Below are 27,107 nucleotides of genomic sequence, written 5' to 3' on the forward strand. Positions count from 1 at the left end.
CCACAGAATTAACAGCTTAAAATAGCACCCATTTATTACTTCACAGATTCTGTGGGTCTGGGCTAGCAGGGTCCTCTGCTCAGGACCATGCTGAAATTAAAGTGTTGGCAAGGACTGGAATCTCATGTAAGGCTTGGGGTTCACTTCCATACACATTAGGATAGTTGGAAGAATTTATTTCCTTGTAGTTGTTGGACTGAGGTCCCTGTTTTCTTGCTGGCTGTTGGCTAGGGATTGCTCTCAGCTCCTAGAGGCTACCTTTGGGTCCTTGCTATGTGGTCCTTGCATAACCTGTAAGTCAGCTTAGTCTTTAAGAAGGCAGGAGAGGGGCTTCCCTGGTGGCGCAGTGGTTGAGAATCTGCCTGCCAATATAGGGGACACGGGTTTGAGCCCTGGTCCGGGAAGATCCCACATGCCGTGGAGCAGCTGGGCCCGTGCACCACAACTACAGAGCCTGCGCGTCTGGAGCCTGTGCTCCGCAACAAGAGAGGCCGCGATAGTGAGAGGCCTGCGCACCGCGATGAAGAGTGGCCCCCGCTTGCCGCAATTAGAGAAAGCCATCGCACAGAAACGAAAACCCAACACAGCCAAAAATAAATATAAAAAATAAATTAAAAAAAGAAAAAAGAAAAAACAGGAGAGTACCTCTCTGATTCACTGTGTTTTAAAGAGCTCACCTAGTAAGTTCATACCCACCCAGGGTAATCTCTTTCTTGATTAACTTGAAGTCAACTGTGTAGTTACCTAGTCATAGGAGTGATATTCCATCATATTCACTGGTATATTAAGGGGAAGGAATTATACAGGGTACGTGCACCAGAGACAGGAATATTGAGAACCATTTTAGAATTCTGCTTGCAACAATTTGTCCTCTGGCCCCGAAGGATTCACACTTGGTGTGCTGTTTGTTACCTCTTATACCTAGACATGTTTGGAGGCCAGGTGTTTTTTTGTTTTTTGGTTTTTTTTTGCAGTAGGCGGGCCTCTCACTGTTGTGGCCTCTCCCGTCGTGGAGCACAGGCTCCGGACGCGCAGGCTCAGCGGCCATGGCTCACGGGCCCAGCCGCTCCGCGGCATGTGGGATCCTCCCGGACCGGGGCACGCACCCGTGTCCCCTGCATCGGCAGGCGGACTCTCAACCACTGCACCACCAGGGAAGTCCCAGGTGTTTTTTTCTTAGTTTTATTCTATTGTTACTGATCTGTGGTAGGTACTCAACTGTTAACATTGAAAAAGCAACTAATCTGCTTTTCTTTCTCTTGTTTCCATTGCCAATTAATAAATATGAAAAGAAACAATCTTCAGAATTGAACCCAGTACTGCAGAGTCCATGATAGAACTGATGACTTAAAAAAAAAAAAAAGCACGACATGAGAGTTGCGAGTTAAGTTTTATTTGGGGCAAAAATGCAGACTGCAGTTCGGGAGACAGCATTTCAGATAGTTCTGAGAGACTGCTCCAGAGAGGTGATGGCGGGAGCCAGGTAATATAGACGCTTTGTAACAAAGGGCAGATAGTCTGAACGTCAAAAGATTATTGTTAATTAAAGACAACCAGATATCTCAAGTTAAGGAATTTAGCGCTTTTCTATGTATGCGAGGATGCAAGAGATTGGGCTCACTGAAATCATTCCTTTGGTATGCACCTCAGCTTTCTGGGGCCAGTATCCTGTGTTTTCACATCCTGAGTTTCCTCGGGGCTCATGGTAGGGAGCGGTTACAGTCTGATGGCTGCTAGGTGGCAGGTATATATATATATATTTTAAAATATTTATTTATTTATTTGGCTGCATTGGGTATTGGTTTGTGGCACGTGGGATCTTGGGTGTAACGTGTGGGATCTTTCGTTGTGGTGCATAGGCTCTTCGTAGCGGCACACGTGCTTCTCGCTAGTTGTGAAGTGAGCAGGCTCCAGAGCTCGCGGGCTTGGTAGTTGCGGCGCAAGGGTCCTCTCTTTCTCTCTCTCTCTCTCTCTCTTTTTAAAAAAAGATTTATTTCTTTATTTTATTTGGTTGCGCCGGGTCTTAGTTGCGGCAGGCAGCCTCCTTACTTGTGGCATTCGAACTCTTGGTTGTGGCATGCATGTGGGATCTAGTGCCTTGACCAGGGATCGAAGCTGAGCCCCCTGCATTGGGAGTGCACAGTCTTATCCACTGTGCCACCAGGGAAGTCCCATGAGGGCTCTCTTAGTTGTGGCCCATGGGCTCTAGAGTGCGTGAGCTCAGTAGTTGTGGCACTCTGACTATCGTAGTTGTGGGCCACAGGCTCTAGATCGCGCTAGCTCAGTAGGTTGCGGTGTGCGGATTTAGTTGCCCCGTGGCATGTGGGATCTTAGTTCCCTGACCAGGGCTCGAACCCGCGTCTACTGCATTGGAAGGGGGATTCTTAACCACTGGATCACCAGGGAAGTCCCGGCAGGTAGTCTTTTCAGCGCTGAGTTTCCTCAGGGCTCACCAGCTCACATTGGAGGGCTGCAGGTGTTGATGACTGTGACATCCTTTGTTTAAATATTACATTTATCAGAACTGTCCATGATAGCATCTGTTTGCTTGAGTATTTAAGTATTACTGGAATCATGAAATTGCCTTTTTTTTTAAATGTGAAAAACAACTTGAATATCTGAAGTTCCATATGGTTCAACCTAATAAGTGTAGCTAAGAGTAGAACAAAGAGGAAAGTCACTTACTTTCTCTTTTTCTTGGTTATGGGAGGGGATTGGCAGTGATAATGTTAGAGAGACTTTGAAAAATGTCACGATACGTAGTAAAATTTTCTAGTATCCACTGTAATGTTCCTTTTTAGTTGACTAAACCAGCTTCTATTTATTTCCCGATATCTGTAATTAAAAATATCTCTAGATATTGGGAAATAAATGACCTGAAGGAAGAACTAGGATGATATACATGAAAAACTAATCAGAAGGAGAAACTGCTTATCCATTCAGCTGCTAGAGGATCTCATAGAGTATTGAAATTAACCAAGTAAGAAAAGCTTTGGAATCTTTCCAGTCTACGAGAAATTGAACTTGGTCATTTCCATGTGGGAATTGCAGCTGTTGGAATGCTTTTATTTATTTTATTTTTATTTTTTTGCGGTACGCGGGCCTCTCACTGCTGTGGCCTCTCCCGCTGCGGAGCACAGGCTCCGGACGCGCAGGCTCAGCGGCCGTGGCTCACGGGCCCAGCCGCTCCGCAGCATGTGGGATCTTCCCGGACCCGGGCACGAACCCGCGTCCCCTGCATCGGCAGGCGGACTCTCAACCACTGCGCCATCAGGGAAGCCCTGGAATGCTTTTAGATGACTTCACTAAATAAACTTCATCTTGGGCTAAAAAGTTAAGGGGTGGCTTCTGAGACATAAACCATGTGCCCTTTTAACCTTTATATTAATCATTTTTTGCTGAAAACATTAATATTTCTTGATAGGAATCCTTTGTAATTCTTTTAATAAAGATTTAATTATTGTGTGTTTTTAAGTGCTATGTTTTTATTGCATATATTGTGCAATATATGCATATATTATGTAGATGCAATGAATAAAGATATACTACTTTATATATGTGTATATAACGTTTAACAATATATCTGTATTCATTCAATGACTCTTTGTCTAGAATTCAGTCACAGGTCTATACGTGAGTACTTCCTTTAAACAAAGTTTATTCTCTCTAGATTTGCTGATTGGAATATTCTGAATAAATTCATCAGTGCTTTACTGTTCTCATTTTTTTTCTTTACCCTATTACTTCTGTTGGTACATAAAGTGGCAGAGGTGGAAGAACACCATGGCGGTGTGTAAGACATTCAGAGGAAATGTGCGTGCCTGCTTATTGTGTAATAAAGATAATGTCTCTTTCTGGAGCAAAAGGCAGCATGCTTACTGCCCATTATAAAAGATTCAAGTTCCTAAGTGCAGTGTTCTTTCAGGTAATGCAAGTCACCATATGTGCACTTGTCACCTGGCCCTCTTTGTGTTGCCCTGGGACTCAGGTTCAAAGTGTGGCGCAAAAATGCTCATACTCTGGCTACTGCTGTTGTTGAAAGTAATAAATAGTCCTTTGTTTTGTCAAAAAAAAAAAAAAACCCAGGAAGTTCATATTTGGTGATGATCATGAGGTGCCCCTAGAGCCAGATTCACACACTGGCTGCCTGTGTACTTTTTTTTTTAAATGCCTGTGTACTTAATCTATAGATGTGCTTTATTTGGCTTGTACAGTGTTTTGGAGATCAGGAAAATTTCATGTAAAAATCTTTCTTTTTAGTTTTTCTTGAAAACTTGGAAGCTACTGCATGGCTTATTTGGAATTCCTGAATGGCAGCACTTGGCTACAGCTGAGTATCTGAGTATCTACTGCCCTGTGGGGGATGGGTATTCTGTCCAGTTCTCCATAGTCCCTACTTCCTGTTGCTTAAACCTGGCCATTTTCCCCCCACATCTGTTTCCCACATGGTATTTTCATTGCTCTGGGGTCATGAGAGAATGATCATGTTCAGGAAACTTTAATTTTTAAATTACTATTATTTGAAAATTGTAGTTTATGTATTATAGCCTTTAATTGACTGGAATATTTTTTCAAATCAGGTAATTTAGTGCTGAATAAAGCAACTTTAAAAAAAATTTATTGTTATTTATTTTATTTATTTATTTTTGGCTGTGTGGGGGTCTTCATTGCTGCACGTGGGCTTTCTCTAGTTGCATCGAGCGGCGGCTACTCTTCATTGCGGTGCATGGGCTTCTCATTGCGGTGGCTTCTCTTGTTGCGGAGCATGAGTTCTAGGGCGCCTGGGCTTCAGTAGTTGTGGTGCACAGACTCAGTAGTTGTGGCCCTTGGGCTCTGTAGCGCAGGTTCAGTAGTTGTGGTGCACGAGTTTAGTTGCTCCGCAGCATGTGGGATCTTCCCGGACCAGGGCTCAAACCCATGTGCCCTGCATTGGCAGGCGGATTCTTAACCACTGTGCCAACAAGGAGGCCCTCAACTTTATGCTTACTGACTCGTCTTAGTTTCCATGGCCTTTATGGTTTAGCTTTAAACTCTCAAAAGATTCTTCAAGTTACATTTGGTCAGCAACCACAAAGTATCATTGATTTTATAGGAGATGATTTTAGGTCGAACTCTTTTTTTTTTTTTTTTTTTTTTTTGCTGTACGCAGGCCTCTCACTGCTGTGGCCTCTCCCGTTGCGGAGCACAGGCTCCAGACGCGCAGGCTCAGTGGCCATGGCTCACAGGCCCAGCCGCTCCACGGCATGTGGAATCTTCCCAGACTGGGGCACGAACCCGTGTCCCCCGCATCGGCATGCGGACTCGCAACCACCGCGCCACCAGGGAGGCCCCTAGGTAGAACTCTTGAATGAAAATTTACTAGCTAGCTGAAGTTTCCACCAAGATAAAATTTTAGAGGTTTTCTTTTAATTTATTTTCTTTTCATATTCTTACTCCTTGTAGAACAGCAGTATAACTAGTACCAGTGTAACTAGTATTTTACCCCAGGTCCTAAGTAATTTGCTTGTTTTGGTCTGTAAGCTGTTTTAGGGAGTGGAAGAGGATTATAACATTCGTGCAAAGAAGTGCATAAAACATAAAAGTAGAGTTTAACAAATAATTTTAAAGCAAAATCTATGTCTCACCCCTCAGGTGTGAAAAAATAAAACATAATGTGGCCTTACCTGATCTTAACTCCTTGTCTTCCCAATATATCTGCCTTAAAAAAAAATTCCTGCTCTTATTTACAGTGTTGCCATCCATTTATGCATTTCTAAATTAGTATAGTCAAGTTTTGTTTGTTTTGGAACTTTTTTGGAATCATACTCTGTAGTCTTCTGTGTTCTCTTTCACGCAGTATCATTAATGAGTGTCATTCAAGTTGTGATGTGTTGCTGTAGTTTTAAATTTGATGTCCACATAGGAAAATATTTCATTATTGATCCATTCTCCTGCTAATGAATGGCTGTGTTATTTCCAGTTTTTGGTAGTAAGAACAATGCAACTATGGACATTTTTGTACACGTACCTTGGTGCACATTTTCCTGTTTCTCGCAAATGTATACCTAGGAAGAGCTAGGTTATAGGGTATACTTGTTTTCAAGGTTACTAACTAATGCCAAATTCTTTCCCAAAGAGCTTATACCAATTTACATTTCCACCAGCATATGAATGAGAATTCTGGATGCTCTACATTATTGCCAATGCAAAACTATAATAGCCGTAAAAAGTAAATGTTTCTTGGGCATATAATCTTTTAAAATTAAATACAGAACACACACACACACACACACACTCTGCATACCGCAAAATGTTTGATTAATTTTGCTTAAGGTGAATATTACATAAAAGACAAAAATATTCTAGCTTTGGAGGTGGTTAAGTAGTTGCCATAATTAGCTACTTTATACTTCTACTCCCAGCCTCCATAATTGAGACGGTACTAATAATAAATAATGGGAAAACATGTTTTTTTCCCCTTTACATGAGAACCTCTTGTCACTACCTTCAAAGGACATGGATTATAACAGTATGATCTGAAATGGAATAAGTTAGCCAGAGAGGAGAAGAAACTGTAGCCAGAGACTAGAAAATTCAATAATCATTCATCTAGGAATATTTTGAAAGAAGATATTCAAAGTTTCATGTAACTTTGAATTTTATCCTCAACAACTTCATTAGACCTTGTGCCATTTCCTTGGGATAGGGTTGTGTTACCTACTTATATTTTGTATAATTTCTAATTGAAGATGGTATACCTTTTTCCTGGGCAAAGATAGTAAACTCTATAGTACACTAAAAGCAAACATGTAGTACATAATGCAGTATGACACTTGTAATAGGTGGTCTTTTTGAATTAAATAGATCACAGTGAAGGCCAGAGATTTATTGCATGTAGTAGCTTTTTTGGGGAGAATTTTTAAGAATGACATGATTCTCCTATTATTTTGATACAGATTTATTTTCTTTGGTTTGCTTTTATTAGTAGAAACCTCCAAATTTGGGAGGGAATACTCTACTAGAATATACAATACCAAAGGATTCCTGCAATTTGCCTACCCCTTTAGGAACAGCAGAGAATGCATACTTCAGGGATATTTGCCTATGAAGGTTGTTTTTCACTGGTGCTTGCTTTAAGGAAAATTTTAATATGAGCAGTAGCGTGTGCTTTGGCTAAATGCCTTTTCTCCTTTTGTCAAACATCTGTATTTCATGGGGTGATAACAATATTCTAAAAAGTGCACTTAAGCAGTTTTCAGGGAAACATGAACACTAATCTTTTTTTTTAATATTTGTGTATTTATTTTTTTATCTTTGGCTGTGTCGGGTCTTAGTTGTGGCACGCGGGATCTTCGTTGTGGCATACGGGATCTTTTGTTGCAGCACGCAGGCTCTTCCTTGCGGTGCACGGGCTTCTCTCTAGTTATGTATGGCGCATGGGCTCCAGAGCCTGTGGGCTCTGTAGTTTGTGCCACGCGGGCACTGAACACTAATCTTTATCTGAAATCATTGATTTAGTTATTCTGGTCTTTGTCAGTAGAACATAGAAGAATCTCTTTGTAGTTCTAAAGGGTGTATCTTTTCTTTTTTACTCTTGATTATTTCACATATTCATTTCAATTGGTGGCAGTTCACATCTATGTATTTTTTATGTCTTCAGTTATGTTACTTTATTTTCTCATTATTTGCTATTTTTACCTTTTTTTGCTCTCATATATTTAAGTTCCTAGTTTTTGAGGTAAGATTATTTCTTCAGGGTATGTATTCCAAAATGGAATCATTCTTTGGGTGTGGTTTTAAGGCAGCTGTGATGCATTGCTCTGTAGTTTTGGGGACATGGTAAACCCATTCACAGTATCCTGTCTACGTCCTGTTTCCTTAGATCCTTGGCAATATTGGGGTGAAGTTTTTAAAAAAAAACTTATTGTGTTATTTGTGATATGCATGTAGTAATATATTTTATTTATTTTTAAATTTTATTGAAGGATAGTTGATTTATAATGTATTAATTTCTGCTGTATAGCAAAGTGATTCAGTTATACATATACATTCTTTTTCATATTCTTTTCCATTGTGGTTTATCACAGGATATTGAATATGCTTCCCTGTGCCATATAGTAGGACCTTGTTTATCCATTCTATATATAATAATTCGCATCTGCTAACCCCAAACTCCTACTCCATCCCTCCCCAACCCCCCTCCCTCTTGGCAACCACAAGTCAGTTTATATCTGTGAGTCTGTTTCTCTTTCATAGATATGTTCATTTGTGTTGTATTTTAGGTTCCGCATATAAGTGAAATCATATTGTATTTGTCTTTCTCTTTCTGACTTACTTCACTTAGTATGATAGTCTCTAGGTTCGTCCGTGTTGCTGCAAATAGCATTATTTCATTCTTTTTAATGGCTGAGTAATATTCTAGTGTGTGTGTGTGTGTGTGTGTGCGTGTGTGTGTGTATGTACCACATCTTCTTTATTTCCATGTCTTGGCTGTAGTAAATAGTGCTGCTATGAACATAGGGGTGCACGTATTTTTTTGAATTATAGTTTTATCTGGGTATATTCCCAGGAATGGGATTGCTGGATCATATGGCAACTCTATTTTTAGTTTCTGAAGGAACTTACATATTTATTTCCATAGTGGCTGCACCAGTTTACATTCCCAGCAACAGTGTAGGAAGGTTCCCTTTTCTGCACACCCCCTCCAGCATTTGTTATTTGTAGACTTTTTAATGATGACTATTCTGACTGGTGTGAGGTGATACCTCATTGTAGTTTTGGTTTGCATTTCTCTAATAGTGAGCAACGTTGAGCATCTTTCCATGTGCCTATGAGCCATCTGTATGTTTTCTTTGGAAAAATGTCTATTTAGGTCTTATGCCCACTTTTCAATTTTTTTTTTTTTTTGTTATTGAGTTGTATGAGCTGTTTTTATATTTTGGAAATTAAGCCCTTGTTGGTTGCATCATTTGCAAATATTTTCTCCCAGTCTGTAGGTTATCCATTTTGTTTATGGTTTCCTTTGTTGTGCAAAAACTTATAAGTTTGATTATATCCCATTTGTTAATTTTTGCTTTTATTTCTATTGCCTTTGGTGGACTGACCTAAGAAAACATTGGTACAGTTTATGGCAGAAAATGTTTTGCTTGTGTTCTCTTCTAGGAGTTTTGTGATGTTGTGTCTTATATTTAAGTCTTTAAGCCATTTTGAGTTTATTTTTGTGTATGGTATGAGGGTGTGTTCTAACTTCATTGATTTACATGCGGCTGTTCAACTTTCCAACACCACTCTTGCTAAAGAGACTGTCTTTTCTCCATTGTATATTCTTGTCCCCTTTGTTGAAGATTAACTGACCATAGGTGTGTGAGTTTATTTCTGGCTCTCTATTCTGTTCCATTCATCCATATATCTGTTTTTTGTTCCAGTACCACACTGTTTTGATTACTGTAGCTTTGTAGTGTTGTCCAAAGTCCCGAGGGTTATGCTTTCTGCTTTGTTCTTTTTCCTCAGGGTTGCTTTGGCACTTCTGGGTCTTTTATGGTTCCATATAAATTTTAGGATTATTTGTTTTAGTTATGTGAAAAGTGTCATGGGTAGTTTGATAGGGATCAAACTAAGTCTGTAGATCACTTTGGGTAGTATGGCCATGTAATAGTATCTTTTAATATTAATTTATTCTTAATAGCAATTTGAAAAACATTTTTCCATATTATGATTTTTTGCCCTGGGTAAATTTAATCTTTGATTGTTTTATCAGAATGAATTGGAGAATGGACTTGACATTTTATATAGCTAATTTCTTTCACTTTGTTTCATTGTGCAAATTTTTTTCCTAATGTTAAAAATATGTGTCCATTTTGATGCTTTGCTTTAGTAGAATATCAAAATAATTTATTCTAGAGTGTGTGAAACAAGAATATGAATTTATAAAGCCTTGTTGGTGAGAAATTTGCTTGTAAGAACTCTTCATTTCTGGTTATTAATTTTCTAAAGTAGATGTTTAGATAGCATTCTGACTTTTATCCTTTGAAAAATTGCCCTGATGAGATTTATAAATGCTGTAACATTTCATGGTAAACCTCATACCCTTATAAATGTAATTTTCACTCCAAATTGGAAACAAAGTTTTTCAAGGAAATCATAAAGCTATTTAAAAAAGCAGGGAAGAAATTAAATACAATTAATTTCAGTTTTAAACTTTGGTCACATTTTAGCATATTCGTGTCTCTTACTAGCCTGTAAACTTTTGACTGTAGTTAGTTCTCCGTGAGTCCATTTTATTTCAGCTTTGGGAACAGGTATCTGAGTCTTTAGGCATTTATTTCTGTTTTAGATAGACATAATGGATTCTAGGGTTAGATTATCAAGGAGTAGACTTTCTTCAGAGCCTCTGACTGATTGATTGAATTCCAGGAAAATCTAATGTCATTTGGAGACCACTTTCATTTCTCCCTGGATAGAGTTTTTAACTCTACGGTAGAATCCAGAGGATCTAAGAACTTGGGTAAAATAGCTAATTGACTGTTGAACTATATTAGAAAATAAAAATGATAGGAAAAAAAAGAAACACCTGCATGCTTTCTTTTAAGATCTTTGTGTATCTTCTTACAGATCTTTTTAATGTGACATGTATACTTGTGAGTATATTATATATATGCACACATATGTAGATGTAGATACACATAGAAATATATATACATGTACATGTGCATGTATATTTAGATGTACTTTTTTAAAAACAAAAATGAGATTATGCTCTATAAGTAACTTTTTTTGGTTCAGGTTTATTGAGGTATAATTTACCTAAAGTAAAGTTCACCTTTTTTAGTATACAGTTCTGTTAGTTTTGACAAGCACAAAGAGATGTAATCTGCACTACAGACATGATACAGAACAGTTATGTCATCCCCCCAGAATCTCCCTGTGCCCCTTTCGTAGTTATCCTCTTCCCTTGTAATAATTTATTTCTTTTTCATTCCTTTTACAAAATATCATATAAATGGCATCATACAGTATGTAGTTTCTAGTCTGGCTTTTTTCATTTAGCATAGTTTTTCCTTTAAGATTTTTAGTTTTAGGTATGTTTCAAGAATCTTTTATCAAATGGATGAAAATACTCATGTCTTTTTTTCTAGGAATTTCATTTGTTCAGTTTTGAAATTTTAAGCCTTTAGTCAGTCTGGCACTTACTTTAGTATAAAGTGTGAGACAGATACTTCCATATTTAAAAAGTTAGCTACTTTGGCAATATTTATGAAGATTGAGTTACTAATACTCTTACTAAATTGATTTCCTCACAGGTAACACAAGTAGCAAGACAGCCGGGACCCCCAACCCCTTCCCCTTACTCAGCACATGAAATAAACAAGGGGCATCCAAATCTTGCGGCAACGCCCCCGGGACATGCATCGTCCCCTGGACTCTCTCAAGTAAGAAAAACCTTTTTTTTCCTAAAAGAAATTTCCATGTCAGAGCTGAATTTCTATTTTTCTTTTTTTAAAAAATTATTTATTTATTTAGTTATTATTTATTTTTGGTTGCATTGGGTCTTCGTTGCTGTGCCTGGGCTTCCTCTAGTTGCGGCAAGCAGGGGCTACTCTTCATTGCGGTGCACAGGCTTCTCATTGCGGTGGCTTCTCTTGCTGTGGAGCATGGGCTCTAGGTGCGCGGGCTTCAGTAGTTGTGGCTCACGGGCTCTAGAGTACAGGCTCAGTAGTTGTGGTACACGGGCTTAGTTGCTGCGTGGCATGTGGGATCTTTCCGGACCAGGGCTGGAACCCGTGTCCCCTGCATTGGCAGGCAGGTTCTTAACCACTGTGCCACCAGGGAAGTCCGAATTTCTATTTTTCTAAAGCAAACTTCTAAGCAAACTTACAAGATTACTTGAAGAGTAATTTCTATTTTCTCTTATACATTTTTTTAGACACACCTCCCATGATAGTGACTACTAACAGTTTTACACATTTCATTTATGGAGTCATTCAAAATAAACTGTCAGTGATATTTAGTTTTCCTTTTTGTTGTTTTAGAAATTAGAGTATGACTCTATAAAGTTCATTAAAAATCTCGTAAAGCACTTGTTTGCCTTTCAATGTGTAATCCGTTAGTCTCCCTTTTCACTTTTTGGTGGAGTGTTGGTGGTTATTTTCTACTTTCGTAAAAGATATGGCTGTCTTTCCCTCTTAGTATTGATAATTTTAGAGGGCTTTTTTGTTTGTTTGGTTTTATAAATAGATTATTGGAATTTGTTAGGCTTAAAATTTTGTTGAACTGTTAAAGAATAGGGAACTCCTTAGTTTATTTCCAAGTAACAGGCACAGGAGACACAAACTGTTTTAAGATATCGCTGTGGGTCCCCTGCATTTTAAGCCATTTCTCAAGAAATCTTTCAGCTTGTACCAACTCACCATTACATGCTTATTTGGTCTTCCTTGTGGTTAAGAGTGGGGTAGAGTTAAGAAGTCTCTTACTGGAATGTAGAGAGAGTCAAGCCAATAACCTTGAACCAAGCTCTTTTGAGATTGTCAGTATTTACATGTAAGAAACATTCCTTTTAATAATAAAAATTAATATTATAACATTATTTTCAATTTGGGCTTTTATATTTTAGGCCTTTAAGAGCTTGAATAATAAGAGGAAGAATTACTGAAAATAATGCTAAAAGCTGGTGGTTATAAGTGTTGATTAATGATAGTTCAAACTATAGAATGTTTGGAGAAGGAATGTACAACTTGCCAAAGCATGATTGAAATAGCGCTATTCAGGAATATGTAAATTAATTTGGGCTTAGTACTATACTTAAACTTGGTCCAAATCATTCTTGTTTAACTTTGAGTTTTAAAAGTAAAATATGTCAAAATGAATTCTTAATTGTTTAGGATGAGTTTCTAGTGTTGGTTTTCATGGCACTGAACAGAACCACCCACGCTGTTAATCAGGTATGTTGGTCTGAGTCTCAGGAGGAAAGAAAAACTGTAGTAAGTTGAATAGGGAAAGTTTAATATAAAGGATTATTAAATATAATAAGGGATTGGAGTACAGAGGGATTGGCTAATAAGAAAGAGAACTCTAAATGATATAAAAATTACAAATATAAGGAGTAGCTGCTTCTCCTGGGGCCAAGATGGAGTCCCCATGGAAGAGCCTTCTTCTCCACCCTGTTACCAGAGAGTGCGTGGCTGTGGCATAACCTTATAGTAGAGAAGTCATTGTAGTGTCATACCAGTAGAACGTGCTAGAAATCCTTCTTCTGGAATTTGCTGGAAATTCATCTTACGGAGTGTTGAGGAAAGTTGGCTTCTCTAGCACCGGTTCCTTTAGCAAAGAGCTGCTGCAGTGCACAATGGCTACAGGCTCCTTACAGCATCTCTGCCACAGGCACTTCAGATAACCTTGAATCTGCTGGATCACAGGTCCCATGTGGTAGAGCAGCTTGTGTTGCAGCCTAAACTTACTGCAGAGCCTCCTTTTGTTCTTTCCCTCAATCAAAATTAGAAACCTCCCAGATGACTTTGTAGGTAGGTCGAGGTGTATCACACTCAAATGTAATGTATGTCCTCTCCAAAATCTAAAAATGGCCTGTCCAACCTTGTGCCTCTTTATTTCATGCTACTGTTAGGAGACTGCGCCCCCCACCTTGGGCTGAGATCTGGCATGATGTGGTTCTCTGAATGGTAGAGAAGTTGCTGTGGTGCCACATCAGTGGAACTTACTAGAAATCCACCCTCTGGAACTTTCCAGAATTCTGCCTTCTAAGGTGCTGAGGGAAAACTCTTCACAGGGCTGTTTCTTCTAGGAGGCACTCTGCTGCAGAATGGCTTCAAAGGGTACCAGGGGTAGCTGTTAGTCACTGGGTACTGCTGGCTGCAGCACATTGCGGCAGAATCCTGACACTGAAGAAGCTGCGCCCTGTAGAGCCGCTGGGCACTGGGGACGTCAGGTTCTGGAGGAGCTGTGTGTTCTGCAGGAGCCTGCTGTGCATGCCCACAGGAACCAGGAAGCAAAACCCTTTCCTCCTGCAATATCTTTACAGTGCCCTCTACTGACAAAGCTTTACATTGTGCCAGATCCATTTTCACTGTACTGGCAGACAAGTTGAATTTTGAGCTGAAAGGCAAGCAGTCGATAACTGGCACACAAGGGGAATAGCTTAGTTTTCCATTTCAGATTTGTACTGTTTCCAGTTGTGATTTGACCCTAGCAGTTGGCCCAAAGCCCTTAAGTGTTCTGAAAGACGGTGCTGCTTGCAAATGCATAGTTTGCATTTAAGAAAGGATGATCTAGCAGTGCTCACAGTTGTCAAGCCCACAAATGCCTTTCTGTATGCCATTTTATTAGTTTCTTTTAGAAGTCAGAGTACATGAATTCCAGGGAGAAGGGTCACCAAATATTATCTTGCTTCCCTTCGTGGTCTGTTTTGTTGTCATCTTCCTAATCTGATGGATGAACCCAGTAACTCATATCTGATTTATTACCCCCCCTTTTATCCCCTGCCTTTCAGAGACAGCCTTATATAGATTCATTTGTCTCCTAACAATATTTTAACATCTGTTTACAGAGTGAAGAAGTTTTTCTAAATTGGCATACCTGGAAAAATGGGGAGTTCTGTAGGAAACTCAGTCTCCTTAGATTTATATATATTTTTAAATTAATTAATTAATTAATTTTTGGCTGTGTTGGGTCTTTGTTGCTGCGTGTGGGCTTTCTCTAGTTGCGTCGAGTGGGGGCTACTCTTCGTTCAGGTGCGCAGGCTTCTCATTGTGGTGGCTTCTCTTGTTGCGGAGCACGGCCTCTGGGTGCATGGGCTTTGGTAGTTGTGGCACGCGGGCTCAGTAGTTGTGGCTCATGGGCTCTAGAGCGCAGGCTCAGTAGCTGTGGCGCACAGACTTGCTCCGCGGCATGTGGGATCTTCCTGGGCCAGGGCTTGAACCCGTGTCCCCTGCGTTGGCAGGCAGATTCTTAACCACTGCGCCACCAGGGAAGTCCCTCCTTAGGTTTAATAGTTGACAGGTTTGTAGATCATTATGGAAAGTAGAACCTTCAAAATAGAGGGAAAAGAATTATAGGCTTGGAGTCAAAACAGACTCCAGGTTCTGGGACTTGGTCTGTCACTTTCTGGTTATATGATGTTGGGTAAATTATTTGATATCTCTAGAACTTGGTTTCTTCTTCTGCTATATAGGAGAGAATTAGAATTGTACCACTCTTTAAGAGGATTGTTATGAAGACTATATAAAATTCTGCCTCAGAACAGGACATGCTAATGCTTTCAATAAGTGACATTTGTTATTTTCGTGCCTACTTGGTTCTCTTCAGGATATTGGTGTGGGTGTGTGTGTGTGTGTGTGTGTGTGTGTGTGTCTAATTTGGCTACCTGTCTGGTATTAGTGTGAAATTTAGAAGCTCTCTCCAGGAGTTTGAGATGTCTTCCAGGTCTTTGCTTATCCCTTCCAGGATAAAAGTAGAGGCCAGGCTTGGTCATTTTCTGTTGGAAATAGTGTGGTTTATTCTTACACACAGAACTATTAGATTCAAATCAACTGCAAAAAAGATTAAAGAAACTTCTTTAACCACATGTCCTTTTTTTAAAAAAATTATTTATTTATTTATGTTTTGGCTGCGTTGGGTCCTCGTTGCTGCGTGCCAGCTTTCTCTGTTTGCGGCGAGCGGGGCTACTCTTCCTTGCGGTGCGCGTGCTCCTCATTGCTGTGGCTTCTCTTGTTGCAGAGCACGGGCTCTAGGCATGCAGGCTTTAGTAGTTGTGACACTCGGGCTCAGTGGTTGTGGCTTGCGGGCTTTAGAGCACAGGCCCAGTAGTTGTGGCACGCGGGCTTAGTTGCTCCACGGCATGTGGGATCTTCTCGGACCAGGGCTTGAACCCATGTCCCCTGCATTGGCAGGCGGATTCTTAACCACTGTGCCACCAGGCAAGTCCCATGAAAACATTATGAATTCTATATTTTATACTTAAAATTAGGCAAACTTTGCATTGTTTCATTTTGTGTCTTTTAAAAAATATCGCAAGTTTGTTACTTGAATTATCTTAAATTACTTAAGCAAAACAAAAGTGTTTCATGCTTGTTGCTTGATTGTTGGTACACATTTGTTTTAACTCAGTTAATTTTCTCATAATGGAGCTAAATTACAAAATAAGGAGTCCAAACTGGCACTGATTATCAGGTTCAGTGTCTAGTCCTTTTCATTTTTCTCTTGATATCCCTGTCTAAACTCTTAAGCTACGTTCACAGTAATCATTGAGAAGACATGCTCAGAATAATGCCAAAGAAGTGGAGTGGTACATGTTTTCCACCCACTGTTCTTGTTCATTTGGTTCCTCTCTTTTTCTGAGAGATCAACTTGGTCATGTTAAGTAGTGGACTGAGATGGTGATGGTATGTGATCCACTGGTTAGATTCTTTATTGTCTCTGGAAATGCTAAGCAAAGGACTTCTTCACTGAGGAGTAGTTATTGATCATGGCACTTATTTTAACATTACTATTTTCATTATTACAAAAGAATATGATTAAGCAACTCATGGTCCCTGCAATCATTTTACTTTATCCAACTTCCAGACTTCGTTTTCCTTTCAGAGGTCTTGTTTTACTAAGGAAAAATACTCACTGTTGCCTCACAGTTGTTGATTGATGGATTGTTTCAGACTTTGCAAACTGCTTTATCTTTCTTATTAAGTTAAACAGTGATTTTATTTACTGCAAGCAAGTTTTTATACTTTTTTTGATTTTTAAAATGTCGTTCATGAAGAAAATAAATTCTGAGTTTGGCAACTCTGACGGTCAGTGTTGCTAACCAGGATAAGTAGAGGAGGCTTTGAAAATGTTTTTCACATTTCATTGTTGAAATAGATGAATGTTGACATTCCTTAAAAAAAAGAAAGCAAAGCAAAATGTATTGTTTTTTATACTTGCCTTCTCCCCCATGGAACATATTATGGCTGTCTAAAGCAGTCTTTGAAGTGACTGGTGTTTGGAAGCTGCATTCATGGCACATAAAGATTTGATGTAGCCTCCAGAAACTGCAGTACTGACTGCATTTAGTTGGTCCTGTTGCCAAATCTTCTGTTTTGTTTTCTTCGGTTGATAATATATGTACGTACTTAAAAATTTATACCTATTGAAAATTTCATCAGTAAATAGTGTCATTAAGCAGTTTACAAATTAACGTGCCTTTACAAGTGTCATTAGTATAAAAGTAAGGCTTATAAAAATTTAAATCATTTATATCTGTGGTTTCATCTAATATATGCTAAATAATTGTGGTAAGTTCTTTTCTCTAATTGTTGAGATTTATCTTAATGTGGTCATATTTGATAGAGAATTTTAGCTCTTTTGTCTTTTTTCTTTATTAACAAAAACAGTTGCAACCATATTTATAAAGTAGGACTTCACCAGATGTTTTCCGAATTTCATCTTTCATGCAGTCTTATAGCTTACCATGAAATATGCCTAAAGGCATATTTGTTTGATTATGCTTCTCTTTGCATTGCATGTAACTAGAAAAAATTCCCAGTGATTTTCTTTCAAGATATTTGTGGTTAGTTTTTAAGTTTTGTTGTAAGAATGATAGTTAAGTGCAACTATTATTCAGACTTTCCGTACCCTAAACACCAAGTTTCAGATTCTGTTTGGGAAATCTATAAGACTAGAACCTATATTTTGAAATATTTAAGTGTGAAGAGTGAAAGTTTTAAAAATGAATTCTACATTAATTCAACACAGTTTTAAAAACCAAAGATGGGACTTCCCTGGTGGCACAGTGGTTAAGAATCCGCCTGCCAGTGCAGGGGCACGGGTTCGATCCCTGGTCTGGGAAGATCCCACATGTCGTGAAGCAGCTAAGCCCGTGTGCCACAACTAATGAGCCTGTGCTATAGAGCCTGTGGGCCACAACTACTGAGCCCGAGTGCCACAACTACTGAAGCCTGCACACCTAGAGCCCATGCTCTGCCACAAGAGAAGCCACCGCAGTGAGAAGCCCATGCACTGCAACGAAGAGTTGCCCCCGCTCGCTGCAACTAGAGAAAGCCCGTGTGCAGCAACGAAGACCCAATGCAGCCAAAAATTAATTAATTAATCAATAAGTTAATTAAAAAAAGAAAAAGAATTTTCTAAGAACCAATCTGTAAGAACTGAGTGCTTTCACAAGCATTTTTTTCATTGTCTTTGGTGTAAGCTCAGTTTTTTGTTGATGATGTTGTTTATTTTCATCTCAGTTCTGTCAGGGGGAAAAAGGTTTAGGATTTTATCTGTTTCACGTTTAAGGAGTTATTTCCTCTGGACACGCCCTGGGAGGCGCTTCTTGATTTCTCTAGCTACCACTCATCTGTTTTAATAGGTAGTGCAAAACCTCTTCCAGAGTTTCCCTTGCAGGTTTACCTCTTTACTTCACTTACTTCCCATAGTTTTAGAAGAGAAACTCATTTCAGCTCCACCAGTCTGTTTTTTACCTAGCTGTGACATGATTTTTCAGATTTTTGTGGTTTTGAAAATTGCAGCCTCAGTTCACCTACAGAAATTAGCATGTGCCAGTAAATCAGGGGATGGGAAATAGAACAGAGAATTAGGAAATGGAGTGGTTTGACTATTCAATTCAGAGTGCTTGTGATTTTTCCTGCAAAAATTTGTACTCCAGTTGTCTTAGTTAGCTCAGGCTACCAAAACAAAATACCGTAGACTGAGTGGCTTAAACAACAGACATTTCTCACATTTTTGGATGCTAGGAAGTCCAAGATCAGGTGCTGGCTGACTGATTTGGTTCCTGGTGAGAACTTCCTTCTTGGATTGCAGAAGGCTGCCTTGCCTCCTTACTATGTCCTCATATGGCGGGGGGTGGGGGGGGGGAGAGAGAGAGAGAGAGAGAGACAAGCAAGCTCTCTGGTGTCTCTTACAAAGGCACTAATTCCGTCATGAGGGCCCCACCCCCATGACCTCATCTAAATGTAATTGTCTCCTGAAGTCCCCATCTCCAAATACCATCACATTGTGGGGTTAGGGCTCCAGTTTATGAATTTTTTGTAGGGGGCGAGGGAGGCACCTCCATCCATAGCACCATTTATGTGATTCAGAGAGCTATGGGGGAAGTGGGCAGATAGGACTACTGGGAGAAAAGTCAGCGGAGGGGATAAGTACCATAGACATGTAGAATAGTGTCCTGAGCTTAATCAGACATATAGGTAAATGTTCTTATCCAGATTAATTGAGGGGGTGGATTCAATTTGCATGGATGTGGGAGAAGAGAGAGGATGAGCTTAATACAGGCTTATTTGTTTTTATCAGTGATCAAATGAGAAAGTTTACTTGAAGTATAAGAAAGCTAGCATCTTTGGGACTTCCCTGGTGGTCCAACGGTTAGGACTACACACTTTCACTGTTGAGGGCTGGGGTTCAATCCCTGGTCAGGGAACTAAGATCCCACAAACCTCACAGCATGCCTCTCCCCCCCCTCCCCCCAAAAAAGAAAGCTAGCATCTTTATAGAACTAAGAGTCTTGAATTTCAGTGACTCCATACTCAGTGAAAAGCAGACAACACACACATCATGTATAATAGCCTTGTGGTAGGTCATTTTAAATTCTGTCAAAGAAGAGTTAAGGAGAGGTTGTTATATTTAAAACAAGCAGAATTGATTAACTATGAACAAAGAAGATTATAAATTGATTGTTAAGAAAATAAAGTGTTCTAATTTACTTACCAAACTAACAAACTTTTTCCTTAATACATATATTAATTTACTGTCCTTTTTTTCTCAAATTTCCAGTGATGCTGATAATTAAGTAACAGGAAGAGCTAGATCTGATTGTAAGGTTTTCATTGGTTGATGAACCCTCATTTTTTTCCTCTCTGAAGAATGGTAAACTCTCAGGCTACCTGAATTCTCTCACTCTTGTATGGTATCTTTACTGTCTGCCAAGTGTTTTGTTCCATAGGTACCTAAGTAGGTGATATGTAGAAGAAAGAATTTATGTTGCCAATATTTTGTTGTATTTCACTGGCAACATAAATCTCCTTTTCAGTTTCCTGTCAGTGATACTCCATTTTCAGGTACTACTCTATATTACTCAAGACTGTTTATTACTTCAAATTTTATTACTCCTCATCACCATTAAAATTGGCCATCTTCTTTTACAGTTTAGCTCCAGAATTTTGACCTGTTTAGTATAGTTGACAACATGACAGCCTAACTAGCTTAGCAGTGCAGCTGTTAAAGTATTGTCAGGAAAAAAAAGAAACGGCACTATTTCACATAGAGGGGATCTAATACATGAATTTGTTGAACTAGCTGATTGATTCTCAAAGGGACACTGAAGTAATCCAGAGGTTAATAACTACAGGAAGCAGCTAACGTCCCTGGAGCTGAGGGAATGAAAAAGGAGACATGGTGGTGTTGTGAGAACCTAGGAGCTTAGAGGAAGTGTCCTTTAGGGCAGCGGTCCCCAACCTTTTTGGCACTAGGGACCAGTTTCGTGGAAGGCAGTTGTTCTATGGACCCGTGTGTGTGTGGGGGGGGGGGGGAGGGGGATGGTTCAGGTGGTAATGCAAGCGATGGAGAGCGGCAGATGAAGCTTCCCTTGCTCGCAGCTCACCTCCTGCTGTGTGGCCCGGTTCCTAAGAAGCAGTGGACCGGTACCAGTCTGCGGCCCGGGTGTTGGGGACCCCTGTTTTAGGGGATTGTTGGTCAAACTTGTCAGAAGGGAGTTTTACTGCAGCTTGGCCGTCAGAAACTCAGTAGGTGAGAGAGCAAGGTGAAGCTAGTACTTTGAGTATCAGGTGTGCACACCTGTCTGCTGCTGGATCTCTAAATGGCTTTCAGAGACTAGAGATCTGAATGGAGTTGGTGTCTGGAGCCATACTGACAGGAGGTGAAAGCACCCTTCTACTTACAGGGTGGATTAGAGCTGAAAGACAATAGGTAAGTAATGGGCACAAATAATGGTAAAAGGTTATATAGTTACCTTAATAATAAAGAATAAGCTAGGACCATAAATCCCATGAATTTAAAGGGAAAAGTAAATATGGTAAAACAACATTGTTGGTAACTGTAATAATAATGACGTTATATTCCTCTATTAAATAGTCACTCATTTTGTCAGAAACTGAAATCTAGATATATGCATTTAAACATGACAGAGATTTAAAAACAAAAGCAGGGAAACATTAAAAGGAAAATGCTAATAAAAAGAAAGCAGGTATAAGCAGCCTTTAGAAGTCAACATAGAATGCAAGGCAAAAAACTATATGGGAGAGAGAGAATTCCTACAATATAAAATTTTAATTTCTAGAAGATGTAACTTTACAAATTCTTATATACTTAATAATTGGTTCAGAATATATATGAAACAAATGTAAACGTTGAAATTGACAAATTCATAATCAGTGTGTGAGATTGACATCTCAGAAAAATGGACAGATTAGTTAGTAACCATATACTAGATCATGGGTTGGCAGACTATGACCCAAGGGCCAAATCTGACCCCTCTCCTATTTTTGGTAAGTTTTACTAGAATACATCCATACTAATTTATTTATGAAATTCTGCTTTTGTGCTACAATTGACAAGTTGAATAGTTGCTACAGATTTTATGCCCTACAAAGCCTAAGATATTTTCTGTCTGGACCCTTACAGAATAAATTTGCCACCCCCTGATGTAGATTAGCAAACTAGAAAGACCAGATAGTAAATATTTTGGGGCCAGATGATCTTTTGCTGCTGCTGCTTCTTTTTTAACCCTTTAAATATGTAAAATCCTTTCTTAGGTGCTAAGGGCCATCCTTTGCCAACCCCTGATACAGATAAATGACACAGATAGTAAACTTGTTTTTATATAAATATATATTAGCACAAGAATGTATATATATTTCAAATATATGTATGAAAGAGAAATTTTGTACACAATCAACCAAGATAAAAATAATTGAGGATATCAGTGATTTGAACATCATAATTATCAAACTTTAAAAAAAATAGAGAAGGTGTTTTACCAATTCAAGTTAGAGAAACTATTACAAAGGCTATGAATAATTTGCATGAAATAATAATTAATAAATCTGTTTTAATTTAATTTTTTCTCATTCAATTAAGACTATGCTTTTTTTTTTTCAGCTACTCAAGGAGTATTTATAAAATTTAATCATGTTAGGCTACAGAGAAAAATGTTACATTCCAATCAGATTTATATTTTTTTCTAAATATACTTCTATAGAATTTAGAGCTTAACAACAAAAGAAAGACAAAATCTAAATTATGTTTAAGTTGAAACTCTACAGAATATAATTGCTGTTTTTAAAAAAGCTTATCAGATTTATAATTTATTTTAGTTGAACATAATTATTCATAATATGAATACATATAATTATTCATAATGTTTTTCATAATCTTAAACATAATGTTGGAGTAAAAATAATAACAAAATCAGTTTATTTGGAAATTTAAAAAAACATTGACAGAGATAAAATAGAAAACATTATCTTTAGAAATGAATGACAAACAGCACTTCGTATCAGAATTTGTGTGATGTGCATAAAGTGTTACTTAGAGGAAAATGTGTAGACTTAAAGGCATATATTAGAAGATAGGAAAAGTTGAAAATAACTGGTGATCTCAATGGAAGAGTGTACCGATGAAAAATTAATCAGTCTAAGAAAGAAACGGAAAATTTTATTTGAACCAAAATTCAGGATTACAACCCGGGAACAGCATCTCAGAAGGCTCTGAGAACTGTTCCACCTGTTAGAAGTCAAGGGACAGTTAATATGTTTTTTTGTTTGTTTGTTTTTTTGCGGTATGCGGGCCTAATATGTCTTTTGAGACAGAGGGCTGGCTGTACATCAAATGCCCTATTACTGACAGTTAAAATAATCCAGAACCTCATCGTGGTGGGTCATGTGACCCCTTACAAGATCAAGAAGGAATGCTGTCTCTTAAGGTGTTGTCTTGTTGATGCTAAGAGAATGTTGCTCTTTATGGCTGATGGGAAAGGTTTGGTGATGCAGATACACAATGCACAGTGAGGGGAGAGAGGAGGCCAAAGGGCAGAGAAGATCTTTTGTTTAAATTTCTCGTCTTGCCATAAAAATATGACTTTTTATTTCACAGCTGTTATGTTGTAATTTAAGGATTGTAGGTTTTATTTTCATATGTATATGTAGTGTACCTTGTTCTGATGTTGTTGACTGTAAACACTAGCTATAAATTGCCACACTGCTTTATCTGTTTTAATACCAGGAATCAAGAGCTTTTACATAGTAGTAACTAACTCTCCTTATAGTATTTCTAGTTTTGAATGGCCAACTTGTGTCTACTGTCATTCAGAATATGCTCCTTTTGATAACAGCAAACTTGATGATGGTGTCAGGAAATTCGTGTGTGTGTGTGTGTGTGTGTGTGTGTGTGTGTGTGTGTGTGTGTGTCTGTGTCTGTAAAACATTTGCATGTCGTTAGTGATTAGTGATGTTGAGTATCTTTTCATGTGCTTATTGGCAATTTGTATGTATTCTTTGGAGAAAATGTCTGAATCCTTTGCCCATTTTTTTTAAAATTTATTTTATTTTTGGCTGCATTGGGTCTTCGTTGCTGCGCGCAGGCTTTCTCTAGTTGTGGCGAGCGGGGGCTTCTCTTGTGGAGCACGGGCTCTAGGTGCGCAGGCTTCAATAGTTGTGGCACACGGGCTTAGTTCCTCCGTGGCATGTGGGATCTTCCCGGACCAGGGCTCGAACCTGTGTCCCCTGCATTGGCAGGCGGATTCTTAACCACTGCGCCACCAGGGAAGCCCCGCTCATTTTTTAATTGGATTGTTTTTTTTTTTTGCTGTTGAGTAGTAGGAATTCTTTATACATTCTGGATCTCAATTCCTTATCAGATAAATGATTTGCAAATATTTTCTCTCATCAGTTGCCTTTTCACTCTGTTGATAGTGTCCTTTGCACAAAAGTTCTTAATTTTGATGAAGTCTAATTTATGTTTTTTCTCTTGTCTGTGTCTTTGATGACATATTCAAGAAACCATTGCCAAATCAGCAGTTACTTCTTTACACTAAATGCAGTGTAGACTATTGCATTTCTTCTTAGCTTTTAAAATTTTACACACATGGAGACTTTCAGGAAATGGTAGCATGTTTAGAGAAAAATGTATTGAGTTATCAGGAGGACAGGCATGTTTGGAAGGAACGATGGAAATGCTTACTAGTAGGTGACGAACAGCTGCCAATAATAACCCCACTGGAGTGAGAAAAATCACTGGAAGTCCAGCTGCCATGTTCAAAAAGACACTGAAAAATTCCAAGGGCTGTTAAGGGTTCAAAGAATGTATCAAGGTTCACTTTGGGAGTTAGAGAAGTTGAATACAAAAGTGGTGACTCAGAAGCCAGCTGGCTTATTTACATAACCATTTGGCAACCTTTAAGAAGGGAGGGAAGTAGCAAAAGGACAGACAGCTGGCCAACAGGCAAAGAAATAAGTATCAAGGACCTGGAAGGCATTATTCTACTATCTTCTCCTTGATTTTGAGTGATTGTCTCTTAACTTCAGCAGCAATGAAATTAGGAAGTATAAAACCAAAGGAGGAAAAACACTGTTGAAGTGCATATTAGAAAAGGGGACTATAAAACTTTGTATAATTCATAGAGAAGATGAAAGCTATCAGAAAGCTGGATGCATACAAAAGGCATCCTTCACCAAATCTTTGTGTTCTGCTTAGCTTGAATTACTCCAAAAAACCTTAAGGAATATAGGTTTCTTGAAGAATGACCATCCCTAGAGGGTCTTTGAAAAAGACAGTCTCGCACTAGAAGCTATTGCTGTAACAAGCTCTAAAAGTAGATCTAATGCTGTAGGAATCAGGTGGACAGATTCTCCTAAAAAATATCAACTCTTGAGTAGATAAGGGACAGTGAGTGTATGAGGATCTTGACTGTTGGAAACATTTAGAAATAATTTTAACTAAAAGCTGTCCTTCCTAATATAACTTGAATTATAACAGTGTGAACTAGTACTTATTGTGTACTCCTATTATCAGATTATGTACTTGAGGATAATATCTTGATGGTAGATTACCTTATAGGTTAGAGTTTTCAGAGCATTTCTCAGTTACTCACTGTACCTATTTTATCATTACAGTAACCCTGTAAATAGATATGATTATCTGCATTTTGTAGATTGGGAATGTTGAGTGTGAAAAGTGACATGATTTGCTTCATATACCACAGGTAGCAGTGTTGCAGGAAGGGGCACCCCTTCCAGGGCCCCAGAGTGGGCTCTTGTCTAACGTTCGGAAATGAATTGTCTGAGGAGGCACATGTGCTGACAAAGCAAGAGACTTTATTGGAAACGGGCGCCTGGGCGGAGAGCAGCAGGGTAAGGGAACCCAGGAGAACTGCTCTGCCACGTGGCTCACAGTCTCAGGTTTTATGGTAATGGGGTTAGTTTCCATATTGTCTCTGGCCAGTTATCTTGCTTGGCCCATAGTGCGACTCAGGGTCCTTCCTGGTGCTGTGCGCATCTCTCAGCCAAGATGGATTCCAGTGAGAAGGATTCTGGGAGGTTGGTTGTCTGCTCCCTCTTTTGCCCCCTCCTGAATTCTCCCAGTTAGTTTTCAGCTTCAGCACCATGTTCTTTATAAGGACCTCCTTTATGAGACAACTCAGGCAGGTGGGCCTGGCCAAGGCAGGTGGTTTCCATCAGCAGTTCCCTAACAGCACCATTTGTAAAGGATTGAGTCTAGATCTCCAGGTCCCAACTCTTGACATTCTTCCTAGCTTTCGCATAATTCATCGTAGTACTTTATTTCAGGTTCCTTTTAGACAAAATAGGCTTTAATAATTTTGGGAATACAGCCACCACATATAACATTGTTTTTATGAAATAGTATGATGTGATTTTTTTTTAAAACATTCAATATGAAACATCTTTGGGGGGACATAAATTTGCAAAATTGGGCTTTATAAAAATTCAGCCACACAGTATTTAAACTTCTGGTTCTTAAATGTAGAGACACATGTCTAAATCTGAAATTAAAGAATTAGTGGGAGAGGGACTTCCCTGGTGGCGCAGTGGTTAAGAATCCGCCTGCTGCTGCAGGGGACACAGGTTCAAGCCCTGGTCTGGGAAGATCCCACGTGCCGTGGAGCAGCTAAGCCTGTGAGCCACAACTACTGAGCCTGCGTTCTAGAGCCTGTGAGCCACAACTACTGAGCCTGCATTCTAAAGCCCGTGAGCCACAACTACTGAGCCTGCATTCCAGAGCCCGTGAGCCACAACTACTAAAGCCTACGCACCTAGAGCCTGTGCTCCGCAGCAAAGAGAAGCCACCACAATGAGAAACTCTGCAACGAAGAGTAGCCCCCACTCGCCACAACTAGAGAAAGCCCGCGCGCAGCAACGAAGACCCAATGCAGCCAAAAAAAAAAAACAAAACAAAACCAAAAAACTAGGGGAGGAGGAGGTGGTCATAGCGGGAGCAGCAGAACCTAGAGTGAAGATTATGTCCAGTGTGACAAATGAGGGGACTGGGAACTCTAGCTGAGGATGTTTTAGATGAGAAGTACAAGAAGAAACTGTCAGGAAACCAGAGAGTAAATAAAAGTGAGGCTGATGGGGGGAGGAAAGTAGGAGAAATGATAGTGGTAGTTAGCAGTAGAAGGTACGGGAGATGTGACGAGTAGCAGATACTGACTTTGGAAGCAGAGAACCAGCAGTGCACAGAGTATAGAATACCTTTGGTACCTGGGAATTCAGTGAGCCAGGCACTGAATTCTCCTTTAGGCAGGTCAGTACTTTTAGCCCAGTAGCCTTGGGAGAACTGGTACTAGGGTTGGGGAGAGAACTGGCTTTTATTGTGCTGTGTAGGGAAGAGCTGAACTTTGAATAGTATAGTTACTATTGTGGGAACACAAGTAGCATGTCAGATCTAGGTACATTGTGAAAGCCATCCTATTATATGAGCCCATCGTTGTCTTGTGAAAGGCAAAAAACCATAGCATTTAAATGTCGAACTAAGTGTAAAGAATAGAAATGGTGGTAAACTTAGTACAGTATTTTTCTGTACTAAGATAACGTCACTGCTTAGAAATGGAAAAGAGATCAGTGGCTCTCAATCTTCACTGCCACCAGAATCTTCTG

The 27,107-nt window shown here is 39.2% G+C and overlaps 1 protein-coding gene across 7 annotated transcripts in view; it reads left to right on the forward strand.

The window, feature by feature from the left end:
- Positions 1-27,107, forward strand: part of EIF4G3 (eukaryotic translation initiation factor 4 gamma 3) — a 367,450-nt gene that overhangs the window by 117,686 nt on the left and 222,657 nt on the right. For all 7 annotated transcript variants that reach the window (XM_029228369.1, XM_029228364.1, XM_029228362.1 and 4 more), the window contains one exon: positions 11,280-11,408. In XM_029228369.1, the coding sequence (XP_029084202.1) occupies positions 11,280-11,408 (129 nt within the window). The remainder of the gene's footprint in view (positions 1-11,279; positions 11,409-27,107) is intronic.

Source organism: Monodon monoceros, unplaced genomic scaffold (assembly GCF_005190385.1).
Source record: "Monodon monoceros isolate NGI ecotype Baffin Bay Population unplaced genomic scaffold, NGI_Narwhal_1 Super_Scaffold_18, whole genome shotgun sequence".
In the NCBI taxonomy this organism is placed as follows: Eukaryota; Metazoa; Chordata; class Mammalia; order Artiodactyla; family Monodontidae; genus Monodon; species Monodon monoceros.